The following is a 16,526-nucleotide window of genomic DNA, read 5'->3' on the forward strand; positions in this document are numbered from 1 at the left end:
TCATACATTTTGTACAGGCTTTATACCAACTGTTCAATTCTGCCAGCATATTTCTTTAATTTGCTGGAGTTCTATCTGCTTCAACTTATGTTATGTGAGTTTGGGCAATTCACAGATGTGAGTTTGGGCAATTCACAGAACCGTTGGTTTTATAAATTTGTGGAATAGGTAATTCAATCTGATCTGAGTATTCGATCACTGTGGAGCGGGGTTAACATTTTTCACAGTTTGTGGACACTCAAGACTGCATCTATTTTCATAAACCCTAGTTCTTAAATTACAGTCTGCATCATTTTGAATCACAAACCCTGAATCTGAATTTAGGGCATACAGAAGTATAACAATCTGACGGACAATTTGTTTGATAAGGAGGCTGACAGTTCCTTGGCTGATTGCTACCTCTGCCGGTCTCTCCTGGGTGAGAGGTTTACTTGATTAAGATGCTGATTATCTGTTTAATTCATCTGAAAGAATGCTAAAGCTTAACTGGCTCTGATTGTTCTGCTGTATATTCTTCATTTTTCTGTTACTTTGTCCTAACTTACAGCCCAACAAGAGTACTGTTATAAAATATTGTAATCTATAAGTTTGTTGTGAAGTTGCCTACTTGGGGCCCTTTTTTTATTTCTGACTCCCTGTGAGAGGACTGCCTTTACAGGGTTTCTAACTCTTCAAAGACTTGCATGTTGGGCATATATATTATGTAATTTTGGTTCAGTTTCAGCAATGTGAAACTAAAAATTTAGATTTAAAATTCACCTAAATTCAAACTCTCTATTTTTTGACAAAAAAGCAAGACAGGAAACGATAAATATTACTGGAAAACTAAGATCTATATTTACCCATTCAGCCTACATTGTACTTCGCCATAATCTCAGATATTAAGTTACTAAAGTATATGTTTCAATATTTTCCTCCTAAGAGTAGAATTTTCTGTCATATGAAAGGCAATATATCATTAGCAATAAATTTTAAAATCAGGAGCAGAAAAGAAATTCAACACAATCTCATTGCCATTGCTTTGTACATAGCCACAGCCCATTTTAAACTGAGAATCAAGTAAATACAAATCCTTTTAAAGAAATAAACAAATGTGCCTAGCAAAAACAACATAAAAGCGCATATATCCTCTAGGATTCAATGGGAGATGCTAGTTCAAAGCACAAACTTATTTATTAGTCGACAGCAAAACTTACAAGAGTTATATTCTTGAAGCTCCTCTCTGCAAATTTGGGTAGATCTAAGGGTCCATCCCATGCACTTCTGTTAAATGGAAAGTACAGGATTGTTTCACCACAAACCTTTGGATCTATCAATAAATTTTCCCTAAATTCCCTCTCACGATCTTGTGTTGTTCTCAATGCAGCTTCACCCCAAAGGTAGTCCATTTCAGACAAGCCACAGATATCTTTCAAACTGAAACATTCAATTTCATGCAAAAGGCTGTAAATTTCCAGGTCACAGTCATTTATTGTTGCGCCATAACCTGCTAATAATAAAGAAACTAATTTTTTGGCATTCATAAATGTCTCCCCTGATCTGCTTGAAGAACCATGCTGAACCCTGAGAAGATACAGCATCCTCAATAACTTAACAACTTCTAACTTCCTCTTCTGTACAAAATGTAAGTCTTCTCCAATTAACATTTTTTTTGTTCCAGTACTGTGACCACTGGAATAAATGGTCATATTCTCACTGTTAAGAGCCTCATGTTGGCCGGGACTTGAAAATGAAAGCAAGTTTAATATACTGGGCAAAGACCTGAACATTGTTCCTTTATCAGACTGATCAAGGGATTTTGAAGATTCAAAGCTTGTTGAAAGAATGGTGGGCATAAACTGAGAATGTGCCATAAGTAATGTTAAGGCATCTTCTGCAAATTGAACAACAATATCAGAGTCATGTCCCTTTACTGACAGAAGAAGCAGAAGACAACGTAATGTTTTCAATGCCATGCAATTCTCAAACCTATGGAGAAAAATTAACTTCGTGAAAGCTTTCAACAAAGGAAGATGCTGAATGTTAACAGATTGAACACCTATTTCTTTGGACACATCAACCAAGTTATTTAGTATTGTCTTCTCTATGAAGTTCAACAAGTTGGCCCGGTTCCTGCTTTCCATAACAGAAAATGTTTGAGACTGAATGGAAGAAGATTGAAAGATTGCATTTAGAGAGCCAATCAAACAGTTGATAAACATGGCGTACTCAGATGTTTCCATTTTCCACTCAAAAATATCAGACTCTGTTATTTTACCTGAACTACATTTGGTTACACCATTTTGCAGTTGTTCATCAGAATTCCTTTCTAGATGCACAGTCAAACAAGCATATTTTGGGAACAATAGCCACCTTGCCAAGCTGACTTTAGCAATCACTCTGTTCCCCACATTTAACATCTCTTTGAAAGATAAAGTATTGGTATCATTGTTGAAGTAATCCAGAAGACAACGAATATTTGAAAGAATGCTAACAAAAAGTTTCCTTCTTTTCTTGCGTAATTTTTCTAAACTCGGAAAAGCCTTCAGCATTTGGATGGCTTGCCCAAGTAAACTGTCTTGGAAATAACACACAAAATCTTCCATGGTCATATATCTCTCTTCATCATACTCTAGAATATCGAATTCTTTAAAGCATGTGTACTTGTCCCACTTCATGAAACCTTTCCAAAGAATATTTAAATAATAATCTGTGATCGTCTTCAATGACAGTAAAAATGAAGCTCCTTCTCTCCTTAAATTTGCAGAAATGTACTTTAGTGTAACAGGCAGAAGTACAAGAAGATCATTTTCTGATAATTTAAAATCAGTGTTTTCTTCCAGGTAATTTGCATCGATTATAATGTCATTCTTTACATGAATTAAATGTATAGCTGGAGGATAAATAGCCATATTAGCCCCAATCAATTCACCATAAACAGTTAAATGCAGATTACTTATCTGGGTCAAGAGAAGTAATATCTCTGCTTTCATCTGGTTTGTGTTATATATGCAATACTTGACCAATTCTATGGGAGTGACGACACTTAGCTGGGCCAAAAACATTCCGAGTGGTAAAAGGCAGGGGGGGATATTTGTTCCCGTTTCTACATGCAATGCTTTCATAGCTGCAAGCAGACAAAGTTCTGAAGTTCTGGAATTCTGTTTAATGGCTACTTCAACAATTTTTACATAAACTTCCTTAACTAAATTTTGATCAATATTTTGACCTTCCAAATTCCAAAAGAACTTCTGAATGCAAGCATCTCCATTAGCCTGATTCAAATAAGCATGGAACATATCAAAAGCTACAGTCCCAAAATATAGTCCAATATCCAAACAAGAGATATTTGGGTGTGGAACAGAGGTTGCATTTTCCTTATGCTCATAGATGTCATTGAAAAACAACCAATGCACTAATTCAAGTAAACTGAAAGGGGATACAAATGGACTTAACACAGAAAGCACATAAAATGAAGGTAAAGGAGATATTTCGTAAGAATTTCCTTTCATTCTTTTAGAAATTTCGATTTTAAATACTACAAATGACTGCATAATGAGAGGTTTGGAAGATGCTATAATGGCTTTGCAATATGACTCCCACTGATTTAAGGTGTGACCTCGATTGATTTTACACTGGGAAGACACAAACTCCATCAGGGTCATCAATAAATTGAGTATGCCATTATCAAATACATGAAGCTTATCCTTGCATAGACCCAGAAATATCTTCCAATTTGGCTGATTAGTTTTTGTCTGCCATTGATCGCAATGCAAGTCCTCATGCTCTGTATCACAATTCTCTAAGCCTTTGGTATTCTTTGAAACCGAACAGCACATCGGTTTATGCATAAACATGTTTATTACAGGATGACCTAGAACTGTGCAAATGATTTCTTCAATAGACATCATATCCAAACTAGCATCAAGTCTATCCGTACAATAATCACTCCAGAATCCCTCTATAGCATGAATCAGAAGATGCCTTAAGAGAGAAAAGCAAGTTTCTAGTTGCTCTTTTGAGTCTGCCCCTTCGCTCGATGATGATTCTATTTGTAAAATCCAATGCAAAATCAACTGTAGCATGTTAATGTAATCAAAAGAAACTTGACATAATTTTGCCTCCAGAATGGCTTTCATGTACACGCAGCTCAAAAGCTTTGATTGATAACAATTTGCACTTAACATAAACAAAACAGAGAATGGTATGGATTGGATAAAAGAAACAAAAGCTACAGTAGCCGGATCGTTAGAACATCCACCACCCATGCAAACAGACAGTGACTGCTTCTCTGTACTTTTATGTCTCATTTGATAAAATTTGAACTCATCATCCAAAGAAGAGTCTTGCTTATCAACATGATGTACTTGGAGATTACCATTATCTCTACTTGTCTGATAAAAATATCTGGCAAGCTTCAGACCCAATAAGAAATAATCATCCCAGGCCTCACCAATTCTACCAAAAAGATCTCTGTGCGCACACAACAAAGACAACAAGACAGAAAAGTTCTTTCCAAACACTTTATGGCATAATGTAACAAGGGAAGGAAAGTTTTCCACTATTTCCTCTGGCATTGCAGATACTATGGAGGATGCAAATGCAGTTGCTGCACCAGATTTCCTCTCACAATCTGTATTCTCTACAAGTGACAGCACTTGGGAAAGAGATCGTTTAACAGTACAATTGCCTTTGCCCAAAAAGTGAGTATCTATTGATTCCAAACTGGATCTCACTTGCTCTTTGGATAATATGCCTTGGGCAAAACGAAGCAAACTTCTCAATGGACTCCATTCACAAAGAAAATCTTCTGAACCATGATCGGATTGATATACTTGATTGATTTTTGGAAGCAAAGTAGTCACAATTGTGAAAGATAATGACCTTGAATTAGCCTGTGAGAGGAAATATCCACTTGTCAACATAAGGATCTGACTTCAAACTCAGAATGAACTGTATGAGGAAGAACAGATACACACCTGAGCCTGCAAAAGAAAGTTCATCACACTGGCCACATAGAATGAAATCATTGTCCGGTGGGCAAGCTTCTGACTTTTGGAACTTGACTCAACAACTCGAAGGCACTTTTGCAAGACACAGATCACAAGAGGGCTAAAATGTGGAGGTGAAAGATCTGCATAATTTTTAATGAGTAAGTTATTAATCAAAAATAAAAGAGTAAATCAACAGACAAGAAACTTTATTATACAGGCCCAACTAATAATTTTCACTTTTCAGAATGAAATTGTGGTTGGTGTCAGACATCTGTTTTCCATAATTCATTGTGCATCAGCAACTACTCATCAAAGGCTAAGAAAACCATGTAGTGTTTAAAACTAGGCTGTTATTTTCTTCAAGTCGAAGGGATGAAATCATTTGAAAGAAAAAATTATTTTTTTAATAAAAATATAATTAGTGCCACAGTTAAACCCAAGACAGACAAGTCATTCTATGATTCTAGATATTTTCTAATAACAGAAACGGACAGACATGAAATGGGAGGTATGGGGCATAAAACAGCCAAAAGATGCTTCTCATAACAAAAGCGAACAAGCGAAATTCACCCTGATGAAAAAAAGATTACTTATTCTTCAACTCTAGTAACTCAGAAGAGTAAGAACCTTCAGTATTGGAAATTGAAATGAGCAATCTTATTAGTCATTTCACACAGGCTAATGACATAGAACATGAATTTCAAGACACCAAAACATTTGATGATGAAAAACACAATTCATAAATAAAGAATAAGGCAACGATGGAACTTGTAAGCACTCTTAAAAATAAAATACAACTGAAAGTAAAGTATACCAGAGAGATGCATATTCTGGATTCGATTGTGTGCCACATTTTTGCATCAACATTTCGAATCACACTCAGTGATCCATCATCAGGATGAGAAGAGCTATAGGAGATAAAAAAAATTTGAATCCAGAATATGCATATCTCTACTATGACTGATTGTGGAAATCTGTTCTTGTTAATAAAGTGTACCAGTTGAACAGGAGTCTATAAAATTTGCAAATGGTTAACCTATATGATGGTTAATGCCCCTTGAGATCATATGTGACTAAAATAAGCTCCTTATCCCAAAAACAGAAAATAGAATTCAATTTTGAAAGTGGAAAAACAGCCAGTTATAGCATCACAGGGATTTCCAAATTGATAATTGCAGCAGGTGGTGGTTACAAATGTATCTTGGAGATTAGAGAACTATTATGAAAGTTACAGATCTTTCACGGTGACTGTGGAGCCAGAAGCATAGTTCCACTCACATGTGCTGATTCTGCGTTATCTCATCTAGGAGTTTTGGCAAAAACACCTGAATGCTCATGGGATGGTTTCAAAGCAATGTACCTTTCGCTTCTTTGGCTTTTGAAAATTCTGTTTCAAACGTAACTTGTCATAAAGCAATCAGATTGACGCTAATTGAGTACAATCAGGTAGTTCTTTTGGTAAATGTAGTATAGTGATGTGTTTTTTAGCAAGTTGCAGGGCAATGCAAGTGTCTGGGTATTGTAGTTTTGGAGATCAATTTTCTTGAAGGCCGCAAGAAGGCAGTAAGCTCATAATTGCAGCATAAAAAGTGGCTGGAGAAAAAAGCTGCCTTAGTATTGAGAAATTTCTTCCCATGTTAGGTTGTCCAGGGTAATATCTTGTGTTCATGCTTAATACTTTGCTACGTTTCTGTTCTTGTTGAATGCTACAACCATCAATAATTGTTGTCAGGGCTTTCTAGGAAAACAGAGAAAATATGGCAGCCTTATTGGCCAAGTTGTTAATTTGAAAAAATCAGACACAGGTTAGAATTAGGTGTGGACTATCTCTGCTAATTATGGCTCACTGAGTCATCAAGAAGGGAAAAAATATAAGAAGGTAAATTTAATTAAATTGAGATAACGGAATCTTATTATCCTTCTCCAGCTGTTATGTCTGTTTGATTCCAAGTGCTGCATTTTAATAAATAACTGTTAAGTGATATCTACACTAATTGGCTTATCATGCTTTGTAAGATGCTCATCCAAAGCACATCAAAGAGTCAAATTTGTCTTGTTTCTAAAGTAAGGGTTTGAATTATTAATTCACTTGCCCATTCATGCAGTTTTTGGTTCATTAGGAGCACATTCAATAAATGAAGAAATTTAGAAAGTGGCAAAGTTTGTTGCTTAGTATAACAATGGAGGAAATTTGGAAACTACTCATAGATTAATGGCATTTAGCCTTCCTAAAATGACAACATCCAGTTTAGGCAATCACAGGCAAATCTAATAGAATAAAAGGATTTAAAAAATCAGATAAGATGCTTCATAAGCAAGTGCTGTCATTTATGAATGCATTCCAGTCTATGACTATTCATTATATATGTACAACAATGGTTCCCAAGAGAAAATAAATGACGCTTAGATTAATGGCATTGGCCTTCGTAAACTAATAAAATTCAGTTTAGGAAATCACAAGCAAATCTAATATATAGGAAGAATTAAAAGGATCACAAGATCATATTATATGTGTCATGAACAACCACATGCCACTATTTAAATAATGATCTCTGACACAATGAAAACTCTAGCAGGTACCATTTGTTTCTTGCAAAGTAATGTATGTCTCATTTGATTGCCAGGTACATTTGTACTAAAAGATCAATTTAATTTAACTTAAAGTAAATTAGAGTTAGATAACCAGATATTATTAAAAATTTCATAAGACAGCTGCATTCTTGCCTTCGGAAGGGAGAAAATTGCGAACCAATTTTATTTCTTCACAAAAGAGATGAACAAGCATCAAACTTGACTTTAATTATCAACAAAATCCAGGGGACTATTGCTAATGTAAAATCAGAAAATCCTTCTGCAAAATTTTGGTACCATGACCAGATCCATTATGAAATTGGTCAGCATAGAAGATGTATTGTCAAAGGTGGTGTACTGGATAGCTCCATAACAAATTCCTGGCTAAAATAAATTGCAAAGGCCTGCGCTAAAACAAAAAGTGTAACTCTTAACATGAAATAAGAGCACAGCTATGATTATTATTTATGCATATCTAGTTGTGAAAGACACATTGTTAACATAAAGTTAGTCCAGTATTTGCCCTCAGGAAGAAGCAAAGACTAGAGCGACCAATCTGCTTACCTCCCCTTGAACTAAAAGTAGAGAGAAGACAATGTAGTTCATCCAGATACTTGAATAAATTCTTGCCAACTGCAGATACAGCATCACATAAGAAATCCACCACTGCAGAGGCTAAACCCCCAGACATATCATTGATTTTGCATTCATGCAAATGTATTTCTTGGCTTTTCTTGATGGCCATCTCTGCAAAGTTCTGAACGGACAAGAAAGAAAACCAAACTTCAATTTCTCCTTTGTTTCTCTCAAAGGCACAGGTGCTTAACATTGCTCTATATGCCACCAGGTGGGCATACTTTCTCACATCTTTTGCTGGAGAATACAACATCAACTTCAGTACTGGCTGCAAATGTTTATACAGTTGTCCTGTGATGGGCCCATGGCTTTCAAATCCTGAGGAAAGAAGTTTTAGTCCTCCTGTAGTTTCTACAAGGACAGATAAAATAGCCTGTTGATGGGAAGTGGATAAGTGCAATGGTTCTTCTGGAAGAAGTTTGAAGGCATCAAATGAACAATCGCTCGTTGCAATTGGCAATGTCCTCTACAAAATGCAAGAATATAAACAAACTGATCAGCCATTCAAGGTCATCTAAAATCCAATATCGACTATCCCCAAAGAATGAACTCGTTACAAGAATTGAAAGAACCTTCAACTACGGCATGGCAAAGAACACTTGATAAAGAAAAAGATGTAGATATCACATTTAAAAGAAAACTCAACTCAAAAAAAAACATATTAATGCTTCTTTCATGCACATGTTAAAATGCAACTGTACCAAATTTTTAATCTTCATCAATTAAAAAAATCACAAAATTCAAATTTGTGACAATAGCACTACATTGGTATCAAAAGTACATTTAAAGTTGTGCAAAATTATTAACTAGGCATTTATATTGATCAAAAATAATGTAAAATTGATACTAGAAGAGTTTACTGTGCACAAGCTCAAAAACATTATGTACAAAGTCCAAATTGTGGATGGCAGACAGTGGCCTGAAAAAAGTGGCATTGGCATTTCCTGTTGCCAAATGCCAATTCTTATGCTCAGAAATCAAAGTAGCCTGTCCTTGGAATCACTTGTCGATTAAATCACCAAATATTCGTCATTGTGTCACCAAAGAACTCCGAAACCTCAAATGTTCAGTCCTCTCTATAAACTAACATAATATTGGATCAAAATCATCCACCTCAACAGCATCAGGATTCATGGTTCCTTCTTACCATTTTTGCAAAGCAAAATTGATAAATCTTCCCATAATATTTCATGCCAATTGCTTTCTTCTTGTGGGAATGTATGTTTTCACATAATACTTTCATATATTCTAATATCACAACTGGAAGCAAAAAAAGTCTTCCTTGGCACTCAAATACCAAGCCTCTAGAGCTCAGGAGTGTAAGCTAGATAAATCCTCCCGACACACAACTAGCATGGAGTAGATGCAAAATATGCCAGGAAACAATAAATTGAAATTTAAAGACTAAGTGATACAAAGGTCAAGAATATTACACAAATAAATGTGTGCAATGCCTTCAATCATAGAGATATATGGGATTTGTGCTTGCTGGCTAGGATGCACATCAACCCTCATGAAATCGGCTCCTCAATATAATAAGTACTGGTGTACTGTGATGTCCCCTCTTGTCACACCCCTTTCTTTTGATACTATTGTGTACATGTCTTTTCTATTTGATACCCTAGATGAATTGTTATATTTTAATAATGCTTTTGGTATTTATACTCTAGGCGGGAAGAAAATGTTGGCAATTTGGCTAAGGAGATATGTTAGGATTGTCATTTATGGCAACATGTAGCTTACTTTGAGAAGGCAAAATGAAAGGATAAGTTTGAAGTATGTTGTCCAGCGAATTGGGTAGTTAAACAATTATGGGTATGAGCACGGTGGTGTCACTTCATTGGCACCGTGTCGGATGTTATAAATATGGCATAAATTTATGTAATTGGCATCATGTTGGTATTGAATATTATTCCTTTGTACAAAAGCATTTGATGAATGAATAATACTTTACTTTGTTAAGTTATATGTTTATTTCTTGTTCGGCGCCGTTGCCAGTTCAAATCCAAAGTGGCAGCAAATGGAAAGCCGAGGATAAATAGGAATACCTGTACCAGACAACTGGAAAACTAATGATGAGGACAAGACAGAACTCTGAAAGGCGAGCACGAGGCGACCTAGAACTTCCACATCCTATACTGCATAAGCCTTGAAACCTTCGTACGGAGAGAAGCTGCGGAAAATGAGGTTACACAGGATATTGTGTGGGATGCCATGCATGCAAGCCCAACAACAAACAAGTTCCTAGACCAACTCCACTATTTAATTGCACAAGCATACCTGTCGCAGAAGAGACACAGGGAAGAAGTGGAACAAGAGGAACGTTGTCAACAAACCCTCAAGAATTTCTATGAGGAGAGAGACGCACGGCATCGCAAAAAAGAACCATGAGTTTTTGCGCCATAGTACCAAGAGCACTCAAGAGTCAGTAACTGTCGCATTAGTCGAACACATGATGTATACAAATTGAATAAATAAAAGAGTGTTTTGTTTTGGTTTTTGAATATAACGATTATGTCAAATGCCCAACCTCTTAAATAAAAATAGGAACTTGAGGGAGGATATTGATGAATTACAATTTGTGCATGGAGATTTAATCGAAGCTAAACGAAGGCAGTGACTAAGATAACTTGCCGAAGAACGGACTGTGGGGCAGTCAGAAGAATCACCAAGTGTGGTAGAAGGCAACCGTGTGGGTGGCGTAGGAACCACCGAAGGATGCCACAGTTCACCTGAATGACGGGTACGGAGCAACGAGGAGTTGCTCAAGGATACACGGCACAAATTAATTGTGCTCGAGGAGACAAGGGAACAGTTTCTACATTCGTCCCGTACACCACTGCGAGAGGGAACCTGTGAAGAAGTAAGAAAAGAGGCGAGGCCAATAGAGGACACTAGGGCACAAGGAAGTGTCAAAGGGACACTACACGACGGTCAAAGTAACCCACCAGGACCAATTCCTAACAATTCTGGGTCACAATTGAGTGGTATGCACACAACCGGTCATCAAAGGACAAGAAACACAATGTCTTAGAAACAAAAACTCCTGAAGTTCACAGGGAATGGGAAGGAAGACCCCATACAGCATTGTCATACATGTGAAACCATATGGACCACCAACTCAATCACAGACGTAGACGAGTGGTTGCAACAGTTTCCAACCACCCTACAAGGAGTGGCGGTGGATTGGTTTTCTGATATGGACAAGGTGAAGATCAACACATGGGACAATCTCAAAAAAGAAATTCAAGCAAAATTTCAACTGTTGCGGGATGACAAGAAGGTCGTCGCCAAGATCTACAATTGTAAACAAGGGAAAAAGGAAACCATACGAGCCTACAATCAAAGGCTTAAGGATCTTCTTAGCAGGATGGGTACTCAACCCACCAATGAATTAAAGAAATGGTCGTTCGTAGGACTCTGCGGGACACTGAAAAGGAAGATGAACATAGTCCTGCCCACATTGTACACAAACGCCTACGACCGTGCCATGAACTTGGAAAGTGAGGGAAAGACGGCAAAGAAAAAGAAAAAGAAGAAGAGTAAATCCTCATCCTCTGAGAGTGATGAGTCCTCTGAAGAGGAAAGTAGAGCCGACAAGGACAAAGAACCCAACAAGAAGGTACGGCCCTCCAAAAAGACATGGAGCAAATGATGGAGTTCAAGTCCATGAAGGGAACCACTAGCCGTATAAAGGAGGGAGAAATATGGTGTACCGATTGTAAAGAGAAAGGACACACAAGGGAAGCATGTCCTAAGAAGGTGATGTGCAATATTTGTCAGGTTTTGGGTCATTTTACGAAGGAGTGCCCCTATAACATGAAGACACAAAGCCAACAAATACTCTTCACGCAGGAACATCCATCCACCTCTAGTACTAATAATGAGACGCAGGGGAACAACAACAATGCCACATCCGACGGCTACAAAAACAACCACCGATGGGGATGGGGTGGAAATGACAACACGAATCGAATGCAGTATGACTCCAAGGGAAGACCCATAGTCCAATGTCGTGCATGTAGCCAATGGAGCCACTTTACCAAAGATTGCACAAAGGGTGACATTCCTCAAAAAATGTGTCGATGGTGTGGTCTAGGGGACCACGAAGACACCAACTGCCCAAAATAAGTGAACCTCATTAACATTGAGGAGGAGAAGGTCCTCGCCCTCACCCGCAACCAAGCCAACCAGGCAACGTATTCAGATCACCGCACCGAGAAGCAAAGACTACAGGGGGCACAAGAAGAAATAGAAAGGGCAATGAAGGGTAGAAAAAAAATCAATGGAAGTACTTCTAGGCGAACAGAGGTGAACAACTTATTGAACCAAATGTTGCAAATGGAGGTGCCCATCAAACTTCAAGACCTCTTACAAATAGTACCAAAATTAAGGACAACATAATTAAACACTTACACAGACCCGCCAACGGTACCGGAGATGAATGAAGAACCAACTTTACCAGGGGGGTCGGCCACAAACCCCATGTTGCTGACAGTAAGCAATGGTCATCACCTGGCGGTGGTCAAGATGGGAATCCTTGGAACCATCCTAACGGACACCATTGTGGATGGTGGGTCTAGGGTGAACGTCCTTCCCGAGGAGACATGGAAGAAACTCAACGAAACTACCCTGTAGCCGATCACATTCAACCTACCAGGCGCCAACTGTTAGGGGATAAAGCCGCTAGGAACCCTGGTGGCTCAACAGGTAACCATCAGGACACAACCATTTGTGCTCGATTTCATTGTGATTCCCTTGAAGAAAAAGGGATACGACGCCATTCTTGGAAGAGGATGGTTGGTGGCAGCCAAGGTGAATCACAATTGGAAAAAGAACATTCTATGGAAAGCAGAGGGCAAAAGTTCGCCATTGACCTCCAAACATAGTAAGTGAAGAAATGGCATCGCCATCAGTGTCCGAATCAGACAGGAAACATCGAATGGATGAGGGAAGAGCCCACATTGATCCGAACAACGAAGGCATTTGGAATTGGAGGAATGCTCAGGAGATGAGACTAGTTCAATGAATAGACTTTTTGATTGGCAGATGGAAGACTATGAGCTCTTTCATTCTTACATGCTTGGCATCGAGGAACCTGAAGGGAAGGAGGTATTCTCACCAGAGTTTGTGGAATACAAAGAAGGCTACGCAGAGATCAACGAGAGTTCCGCCCATCGCTTTGAAGGGAAAGCCATTAGATATGAAGAGTCGTCAGTAGAGGCCACCAATCTTGGCGATACAGAAAACCCGAGGAACATAATTGGAGACAGCTGGAACCTCATACTGAAGGCTACAGCATTTAAAATCTTCATGGAGTATAAAGATGTATTTGTCTGGACTTATAAGGATTTAAAAGGGGTCCCACTAAAGATGTGTGTTCACAGCATACCTTTGGTGCCCAGAGCCATACCTGTGTAGAAGCGATCGTACAGAATGAATAAGAACTATTCGCCATGCGTAGGTGACGAAATACAACAAATGCTAGAAGCCGGCATAATATTCAAAATCCAAACAAGTGAGTGGGTGTCACCAATCATGATATCCATGAAGGACGGGAACCAAATCCGAATATGTGTGGACTTTCGGTGCCTGAATGTTGTCACGATAAAAGATCCCTTCCCCATCCTGTTCACGGACACAATTCTCGAAGTGGCAAGACACGAGATGTACTCCATGGATAGATTCTCTGGCTATAACCAGATCTCCATTGCTAAAGAAGATAAATTGAAAACTACCTTTATGGTGGAGGATGGAGTATACAATTACAACCGGATGCCCTTCAGATTGTGTAACGCACCTGCCACATTTTAGATAAACATTTTACACATCTTTGACAAAATGTTAGTAGGCGACTTCCAAGCATTTTTGGATGATTGGTCCATCTTTAGTGGATAGGACAACCACTTGGCAGCACTCCAAGAATGTATGGAAAGGTGTCAACAAGCACGGCTGACACTAAACCCTAAAAAATGTCGGTTCATGGTTCCTCAAGGCAAATTACTTGCACACATTGTGTGCAAGATAGGATTGAAGATTGACTTGGACAAAGCGCGGGTGATTGTGGAAATGGAAGCCTTGAGAGGTAACTGGAGTGAAATCTTTTCTCAAGCACATTGGATACTATAGACAGTTCATAAAGAACTATGCCCAAATTGCTCTTCCCCTCGACAAGTTGACACGAAAGGGAGATTCGTACATCTGGAGTTCCGAGCAAGAGACTTCCTTCAAAGAGTTGAAGAATAGATTGTTGGGAGCGCCTATCTTGGGATATCCAAACTGGGACAAGGAGTTCCACATCCATGTGGATGCTTCTAACTTCACCATCAGTGCAACGTTGGCGCAAACTGGCGACCATGGCCTTGATCACCCAATATATTTCGCAAGCCGGCTAATTTCAAAAGCCGAGAAGAATTACAGCACCACTGAAAGGGAGGCCCTCAGGATGGTGTACACTATACAAAAGTTTTGACATTACCTCTTGGCTACACCATTCAACTTTTACGTGGACCACCAAGTGCTAATGTACCTCGTGAACAAACCGATCATCCAAGGAAGGATTAGTAGATGGTTGTTACTCCTGCAGGAGTTCACCTTCACCATTATTGTGCAACCGGGGAAAATTCACATCACTGCTGACCAGCTCTCCCGATTCAAGTCAAGAGAGCCACCGGAAGGGATCAATGATGATTTTCTAAAGGCACACTTGTTCAGGATCGCCATTCTTCTAGGATGGTATAAGTCTATTGGGGAATATCTATCCATGTCCCAATTTCCGAGGGAGATGGCGCCACTGGCAAGGCCACATGGGACCCAATACAACTGCATGGAAGGTCCTGCTTGTCGAATTATGGTGGCCCACACTCAAGAATGGGTGTTAAGCTATGATACATGCCAGAGAGCAAGCAAACATCTTAAGCGAGACTTCATGTCATTAAACCCTTCCCATGCTCAAAAATTGTTTGAACGTTGGGGACTGAACTTTGTGGGTCCGCTAAAGGTGAGTAGGGCCCAACGTTGCCGATACGTAGTAGTGGCCACTAAATATTTAACAAAGTGGGTAGCGGCATGGGCACTACTAGACAACTCTACAACAAGCACCACAAAGTTTTTATATGAGCAAATCATCACGTGGTATGGCATACCCATCCAGTTGACAAGTGACAGAGGAGGTCACTTTGTGAATCACGTGATCAGAAAACTGACAACTGAATTCAAGATTTTTCATTCATTGTTGAGTCCATATTACCCAAGAGCCAATAGCTAGGTGTAAGCGACAAACAAAGTCCTTGTGGCTATCATATATAAATCATGCGGAGTAGAACAGGAGACTGGGAGGAAAAGTTGCCTTCGGTGCTATGGGCCTACCGCACAACATTCAAAGTCACCACTAGACAAACGCCATTCCAGTTAATGTTTGGGCAAGACGTCGTGGTACCAACTGAATTCATGGTCCCAAGCCTCTAGATTGCAATTGAAAATAGACTCGGAGATATGGAAAGTCTACGAAAGCGCCTATATCGACTAAACGAATTGGATGAACACAGATTAACGGTGCGATGGGTGACGGAGGTGGTGCAAACTAGTAGCAAGGCATGGCATAATAAACATTTGAAAAGGACGAGGTTCCAGCCAAGCCAACTGGTGCTTCGGTACAATGGCCGCAATGAGATAAAATCGGGGAAATTCAAGGTCAAATGGCTTGGACCATATAAAATCAGAGAAGTTGGTGATAATGGTTCTATAAAATTATGGACCTTGGACGGGCGAGAAATTCTTGACGCCATTAATGGATTGAAGCTAAAGATCTATCATGAACGGCAAGAAGGCAAGGTAAGGGGTAATACTTGCCGAAAATTAGAATTAGGAAGTTACAATATAAAAGAAAAAATTAACAAATTAAAAATTAAAAATTAAAAAAAGAAAAAAAAAGCAGCGAATACTTCGCGGACATGACTGTCCCATGGGCCCTGCGTAGCTGCGAACACAACGTGGCCGCTTGCATCAGTATCTCAGACAAATCGGAGCCCGCGGAAAGGGACAAGACATATGCAACATGGCCGCGGGAAAGTAGAGTAAAAGAAATAAAAAGAGTCATTGTCGTCCAAAGAAGCATTGTCGTGGCAAGGGAAAAAAAGGAGTAAAGCATTCCGTAGGCACCGAGAGAAGAGAAATGAATAGGCTAAGGCCAGAGGGGCAGGAAAGAAAAAGAGGTGTCACGAAAAAAAAAAACAAGGTGTTGCAGGAGCTGGAAAAAAATAAGGCGCCACAAGGTGGAAGACATAGGTACCAAAGGGTCTGAAGCAAGACATGTCGTGGAGAAGTAGAAGGAGAAGCAACCACACA

General features: G+C 39.0%; 1 protein-coding gene across 5 annotated transcripts in view; it reads right to left on the reverse strand.

Annotated features, from left to right (window-relative positions):
- The window catches only part of EMB2788 (ribosome 60S biogenesis amino-terminal protein), a 140,180-nt gene that overhangs the window by 107,041 nt on the left and 16,613 nt on the right, over window positions 1–16,526 (reverse strand). For all 5 annotated transcript variants that reach the window (XM_089788700.1, XM_089788697.1, XM_089788696.1 and 2 more), the window contains 3 exons: window positions 8,109–8,646; window positions 4,959–5,113; window positions 1,197–4,874 (listed from right to left, as the gene is read on the reverse strand). In XM_089788700.1, the coding sequence (XP_089644826.1) occupies window positions 1,197–4,874; window positions 4,959–5,113; window positions 8,109–8,646 (4,371 nt within the window). The remainder of the gene's footprint in view (window positions 1–1,196; window positions 4,875–4,958; window positions 5,114–8,108; window positions 8,647–16,526) is intronic.

This window comes from Cupressus sempervirens, chromosome 6 (assembly GCF_028749045.1).
Source record: "Cupressus sempervirens isolate cs-2001-9-10 chromosome 6, ASM2874904v1, whole genome shotgun sequence".
NCBI classification, from domain to species: Eukaryota; Viridiplantae; Streptophyta; class Pinopsida; order Cupressales; family Cupressaceae; genus Cupressus; species Cupressus sempervirens.